Genomic DNA, 7,530 nt, shown 5'->3' with positions numbered 1-7,530 from the left:
TACTGTTTCACACTACATTGAAATTAACATGTTGTATTCCCATCAATAGAATTTAATAATACGTTTGCGATTAAAACGTCTGCTCTCTTAATACTCAGTTTGTTACAAGTACAATAATCACGCAGCATATTTAGTTTAAAAAGTGATTATTTATTTATTTGACAAAAACTTAATAATGAATTATGTTATTTGATTAATGATTACTAATTATTGTTATTATATCAGATCGTAATTCTGTATATAAATACTACTAAAAAATTAATTTTGTCAAAAATTCCATAAAGTATTCAGTGTTTGCCAATTCATACTTTTCCAGACAATTCAAAACGAATCGTATTAACTTGCCCGAGATATCTCGGGATATGTTTTTAAGACGCTGTCAATTATCATATCAACTTATTAAAAACCATCTTGAAAATTAATAGGAAATATCAAACTTATTCACTACTTGCTGTTACCCGAAGCTTTGCCCGCGCAAATTTTGCAAGCAAACCCTATTTATATTTAGTATTTCAACAACCATAGTAATTGTTATATAACACCTACTGCTGAGAATGATGAAAATTGCCGAGAATCAAATGAACTATTTTCAATTTAATCAATTTTCTGGAACGTTTACAATCGTTTTATAATCGAACCAATATGCAATAACAAATTCGAATTTAAAACGGTTCGAATATTTTAAAAATCGAAATACATAAAAATACAGTAGATCCCCCTATAAAAGCGTTTCCTATAGTTATGATTCCTATAAAAATTGTGGCACTATCCGTAAACAACAGTAAAAATAACTCCTATAATACGTAAAACGTCATCGGGCAGCCGAACTACTTACCCGCCGTCCGTAGCGCCACGCTACGGAGAGATTTCTATCGTCTGGACAGTATTATATAAATTATATATAAATTAGGTACTGTACATATAATTATATATTAATTATATATAAATTAGGTACTGTATATATAATTATATATTAACTTAATTTATTGTAACTTTATTATAATTAAATATATATTTTTCGCCGTCTAGCGTCACGCTACGGCGAGTTAGGCGACCTATCGTCTGTTTAGTACTGTAATTTTATACATTTCTTGTGAAAGAAACATTTCTTATTTAACGGCCATAAAAATTATTTATATTAATGATGTCTCCAAAGGTCAACGAAGTTTTCGCAGAAAAATAATATCAGAAATCGCGGCCGCGGTTTGATGCGCTGTTCCGCGACGAAACCAAGCTTTAGCAACGGGCGTAGTCGAACGGTACACACTCGGTAAGCAATCCTACAATTTTTTGTTTATAACGTAGTTTATACGGATTATTTTCAAAAAAATATACGTATTTTGGAAATGTTGAGTCGAATTAGTCTAGAATCGATTAATTTTATGAAAGAAAACCTTTCAAACAGCCGTAGTCCGTAAACTATGATTCCTACAAAATTGATTCATAAAGAACGGAACGTATCTACCGTCTTATAGGGGGATCTACTGTATTTATAACAATATCTGAAATGTTATTAATTATATACACCTAAGTACTCGATGAAGACTAAATCCTCTTCCTCTCCCCCGAGGGGGAATGTCGAAAAATCCCTTCTTAGTGTGCATTCTCATGGCATACCCTACTAAAACGCAGATAAAAACAAAAAATCGCATTTAAAATAGTAAGTAGATGCCGTTTTTCCGGTTAAGCCTTAATGCTCTCCCTCTCCCCCCACTTGAGAATTTCGAAAAATCCCTTCTTAGTGTGCGTTTTCATGATGTACCCTAACTGTGTACCAAAATTTACCTCTATAGGTCCAGCGGTTTGCTCTGGGCGATGATGAATCAGTAAGTGAGTCATTAAATCAGTCAGGACAAAAAATTTTATATATATAGATAATTTAGAAAGCTAATATGGACATAAAATTTCTCAACTAACTATCATGAAAATGATAAAACTAGATTTAGACTCTTAATTCTTTTCGTTCGATGGTTCTTTTCATATTAAAATTTAAATAACAAAGTTCTGCCAAGACGGTTAGATGGTATCAAGAAGACTTTCGTATGTCACCAGTTACTATTCTAGAAAAATTTTATATTTTTCAATTTGAAAATTTTGTGTTTTTTAAAAGGACTTTTTAGCGTTTTGGCAGCTAGTACCCTAAAAAGAAAGGTCGGTCGACAGGATTGTGATGTATGAAACAAAGAGCTAATCTGTCCCTGAGCTACGTGTAAAGAGCTAAATGGTGGTGCCTGTTGGGCGAAATTTGTCTTTAAAATGTCAGTTTTAGACTATAAGAATTGAGAAATAAAATATAGTAGAGCGTCGATTTTCCGAATCAATTGGGGACTGGGGTTATTCGTATAACTGATATTTCGGATAACCGATTTATATACGAAAAAATAGTTTAACGTATCGGATGTTAAAATTTTTATCCGTTGCGTGTCGCTTCGCGTTGAATTTTCGTCGATGTTAAGCCTAACAAAGACTATTCTATCGTTAAAAATTATTTTTTTATTTTGTACAAACAAAATAAATATATTGAAAAATATAAAAACAATAAAAAATTATACTTCAGATGTTAATTTAGTACCAAAAACGTAAAATATTTGAGTAGCCCAAGACATAGCCAAAGATTGATGCACCATAGCACTGGCGAAAATTTAAATTTCCCAACTGGAATTTTTTCGGATGATTGACTTTCGGAAAATCGACGCTCTACTGTATATATTAAGCAAATTTGTAAATAGTTTCCTATTTTCTTTTTGCTACATTCTTGAATTTCGTAAAAGTAAATTTTACTGCGTTTTAAATGTTTTTAATATGAGTTACTATTCTTTCCTTCTTGCATATATCCATAAAGCCGAACATTTATATTTGTGTAATACAGCACAACTGTTTTTTATTTTAATTTTCATTCTGTCTTTATTTTGTTCGATCTATCATCAATTTCAACAACAATTTCTGTACATGAATAAATTTATTATCAAAGTACTGTAAAAAGCATTTTAAACCGGTTAAGCCAACAGTTTGTTAAATGCTTTTAATTCAGTAATTACAGAAAATTTATTAATTTGTTCATGTAGGAATACAAATAATAATGTGCAGAGAATCAGAAGTATCGTATTTTTATTCATTTGGAAAGTAACGAGTAGCTATAAGTAAAATAAAATACCATTACCAGAAATTTTATCATTAATACAATTTCTATCTTTATAAAATGTATGTTATATTAAATAAAAAGATTTATGCTAAGTTTTTCATTTATAACACACTTGCGATTAATCGATATAATATATTTATTTAGGAAATATTTTGATTCAAGTAATTACATCTACATTATTTTTTTAAAGAGCTATACTACATTTCGATGTATACGAGTACATACTACTATATATCATCTCATATAAATTATGTTTACAGAATATATTAATCTGAATTTCTAAAAATTTATGAAATATTTATACTTTTGTATTAAATATTTTTTAGAAATATAATTTATGTAATTTTAAAATTAATATTTTCTATAAAACTTATCATTTTTATATATACTAATAAGTTATATACTAATAATATATACTAATAATAATCACGACAAACTAATAAAGAATGAATTAACATTTCACGTTAATTCATTCTATGTTAGTTTGTCGTGATTATTATTAGTATATAGTATTAGTATATATTATTAGTATATATTATTAGTAAGCAAAAGATTTAAAAATTAATAAAACTGTTTATGTATATTTTTCTACATCACGAGTATCGATATTTTTGATGTGGCCTGTATATATTTAGTTTGCTACATCATTTTCTTCTAATTTCACGCATGTTCGTGCATTAGGCTACTCAATTACCTTAATAAATAGTGAATTTTCCAGATGAATTCGGTCACACGCATTCTGAACTACAGCAAATTGGAATCAGAAGCATCATATGAAAGTTTACCCGATAAACGGCCATCCTCGGATTGGCCACAAAAAGGGGAAATTCTCTTCGATAATGTTTCTGTACAATATTCCAAGGATAAAAACATTGTTTTGAAGAACATAACATTTTGTATTCACTCAGGAGAAAAGGTAAAACATTCAAAGTATTGTTAGTAATTATTATATGAATGATTTTTATTACTTATTATTAACAGATAGGAATTGTTGGGAGAACAGGAGCTGGAAAGAGTTCTATAATTGCTTCGTTATTTCGCATGATTGAGCCAACAGGAACAATAACTATCGACGGAATTGACACAAAAGATCTTGGTCTTCGGGATCTACGTAGTAAAATATCGATAATTCCACAAGTAAATAATAATTAATTCACTTAGAACTATTCCTACTTAGTAATATTTTTCTTTATTGTAAAAAGTGACTTTTCTCGTTTTTACTACATAAAGGTTAATTGTTTAAATAAGATAATATACATAATTTAATGATATTTTATATTGGTGAAGTTAAGTTGTTAGTGTTCAGTTTCGGGTATCCCAAAAGTTATCCGTGGATATTAATAAAGCGGAAAAACTTTTTTGTAGAGGGGTTTCCAGACTTGTTGGCACTCTTTGTGTGCATGGTTGAACCTGTATAATGTTTTCTATCATATATCCAATGGGGCAGGAAAAGTTTAAAAAGATGCAATCTTATAGAAAACAAATATATAGCGATGAAAGACACAATTTAATTATTTTTAAGATAGACGGCTTATGTATCTTTTAACACATTTTTGAGATATCGTAGTTATATTTTTCAACAGTGTAGGGCATCTCATTTAATAAAAAAAATTTGTTAACTAAGTAATCATTTATAAAGTATATGTCTTTGTTTCTAGGATCCGATGTTGTTTACTGGTCCTCTTCGAAGAAATATCGATCCATTCAATGAATATTCGGATGATCAATTGTGGAAAGCCATAGAAGAGGTTAGAAATAAAGAAATATTTTTATGCTATTCAATAAAAAGTATTGTTTGTGTGGTTTCTCACAGGTACCATTTTCATATTGTCCAAATTCACGAAAAATCACAATATTTCATATCTGCAGTTTGTGTATCTAACAATATAATACAGTCGTGGATTGAAAAACAAAATTTGATCTAATAATGCAAAAATTAAATATATTAAATTTTATCTCTGTAAGTTATTTCAGGTTTCACCAACTCATTTTGAGTTTAAAATTTCAAGGAGTTTTTTGAAATTAAGTGTTGGAAAATGTACTTACTTTCACGGAACAGAGTGAATAAATCCTGCCCAACCCTACTTTAAACATCAATAAATTGCGAATACTTTTATAACTCTAGAACTATGTTAAAAGGCAATGTTATTGTTTTATTTTTTTAGGAACAAGGCTGACTTTAATACATAACCAATAGTTCTGTTAGATCTGACTAATATAACTTTATATATAATATCATGTTTAATTTTATATACTTTAATTACACAGTTTTTAAGCAATACATGCAGAAATAATCGCTGTTTGTATGAATAAAAACAACTTTAAAAATTTGCTGATTGTTCAGGCAGGAATATTTAATATTCAAGAAAAAACCGATCGTAAAAGAATGCATGGAACAGCAAAACTTTGGCAGTTTATTACATGATATTAAATGAGCAAATTAAATGCTATATAAAAACGGTCTCAAAATCATACGCAGTAAAAGCCAGTGAAGTAAATGTATATCAGACGTGGGACATATTCAATATTATTCGGTAAACAAAACATAAAGTAATTCGAAAAAATTCTTCAACTGAAAACCTTTTGTGGCCAGACCTTTACTACTTACGTAAACAGTTAGACACTTGAATTTTTCTGTATTAACCCTCGCAAGATGTTAGAAAAATTGTTTTTTTAGGCTAATGTATGATGAGCGTGAGATTTCTTGTCCGTGGTATTTCACGGACATCAAGGGATTGGAAAAAGTTATAAAAAAGATTAAGAAGATTACACATAAGAAAAAGTTATACTGTAAAGATTTNCGAAGGGTTTATAGTAGGGTGAATATTAGCTGGCCGTATATTTTTAAATATTTTTTAAAAATTAAAATTTTTATTGCGATTTCCGACCCCCTCGACTTAATTAAACTTATATATAATAAAATATGTTAATTAAAAAAATTAAAAGACTATTGGAAGTCGTTTTTGACATCAGAAAGTAGCTTTTAATAACTTTACCGAGGTCAAATACGTGCACTACAACTTTAAAATGATTAATTAAACTTGATTAAAAAATCCCATTGAAAAACAATTAAGCGTTAATCGCGCGTCAGTAAAGGTTGATTAAAATCGCAATAAAACTTTTTGCGCGGGTATAAATTTTTGAAAAATCTGGAGACTTAAAAAACATTCCAAAAATCAAAATAAAAATTTTAAGTGGCCTTACGACCAAGTTTTTTGTAACGCTATGTAAACTTGACGAGTTTTCTTGTCAATAGGAATGAAGGTGAAGTATAATTTTTATGGCCGTTAAATAATAAATGGTTTTTAGTAGGACTGCTGCTTATTTAAACTCAACGGTGTGTGCAATATCCGCTATTGGTCTAGATTCGATCAATCCTGTCGCGACACCAGTCGACGATGACGTTTTACCATATTATACGATTTTCTTTTAGCTTGTTTATATTAATACGGTTGCAATTTTTGCCGTTATATACGAATCCGTATTATATATACACGTTTTATCGGGGGTCTACTGTATATACTCTGGATTTTAGTAGTGTCTTGCCAGTGTAAATAACACCTTTCCAGAAAAGCTATATTAGTTAGGTTCGAATTAGGCTTAACTCACAATTAGACGTTTTATGTTCTAATTACGATACGATTTCGTTTAAAGCGAATCGTAATTAATATTATATATTATAATTAATCGGCTTGTATTATAATTATAATATAAGCAGATTAAACCTACAGAACTTCGTATAAAAATTAAGTTTCTCTAGGCTAATCCAACCTCGTTAGTGTATCTAAAAAGGTCCACACACGGCCTTCTCAACTAAATTATGATCCAAGAAAGCAATGGGAAACTACTTGGATTATTCTTCCCTTGTAAACTTCATTGATGGCAAGCAAAATAAACCACGGCCCCGAGTTCCGGCGTCCCTTAAATGAGACAGGGGTGCTAAGAATCTCTGAGCTTGCATCGAAGAATTCTCTAAAAATAGCTACATGGAACGTCAGAAGCCTACTACAACCAGGAAAACTAGCCAACGTTTTACAAGAAATGGAACGCATCAACATAAACATACTCGGTCTAAGCGAAACTAAATGGCCTGGAACAAAGAAGTTTATATCAAACGACCACCACGTCTTCTGTTCTGGAGGAGAAGAGAACACCAAGCAGACGTACGGCGTCGCTTTCGTTGTCCACAAACAACTGGCCAACAAAATCACCAGTTTCATCCCAATATCAGAACGAATCGCACTAATACAGTTAGCAGGTAATAAGATCAACCTGAACGTGCTCCAGGTCTACGCACCTACAGCGAACAAAGACGATCAAGAAATAGAATCGTTCTACGACCAGCTAAGCAACACCTTAAAGCCGTTGAAGAAGCACGACATTACGGT

General features: G+C 30.3%; 1 protein-coding gene across 1 annotated transcript in view; it reads left to right on the top strand.

The window, feature by feature from the left end:
* Nucleotides 1-3,855: 3,855 nt before the first annotated feature.
* Nucleotides 3,856-7,530, top strand: part of LOC111631394 (multidrug resistance-associated protein 4-like) — a 26,450-nt gene continuing 22,775 nt past the window's right edge. The window contains exons 1-3 of the mRNA XM_023375628.1: nucleotides 3,856-4,058; nucleotides 4,124-4,279; nucleotides 4,801-4,890. Of these exons, the coding sequence (XP_023231396.1) occupies nucleotides 3,861-4,058; nucleotides 4,124-4,279; nucleotides 4,801-4,890 (444 nt within the window). The 5' untranslated portion in view covers nucleotides 3,856-3,860. The remainder of the gene's footprint in view (nucleotides 4,059-4,123; nucleotides 4,280-4,800; nucleotides 4,891-7,530) is intronic.

The sequence above is a fragment of the Centruroides sculpturatus genome, unplaced genomic scaffold, assembly GCF_000671375.1.
Source record: "Centruroides sculpturatus isolate CEXI.00-Female unplaced genomic scaffold, Cexi_2.0 scaffold479, whole genome shotgun sequence".
In the NCBI taxonomy this organism is placed as follows: Eukaryota; Metazoa; Arthropoda; class Arachnida; order Scorpiones; family Buthidae; genus Centruroides; species Centruroides sculpturatus.
The sequence above is the reverse complement of the archived record's forward strand: the minus strand, read 5'-3'. Positions and strand labels throughout refer to the sequence as shown.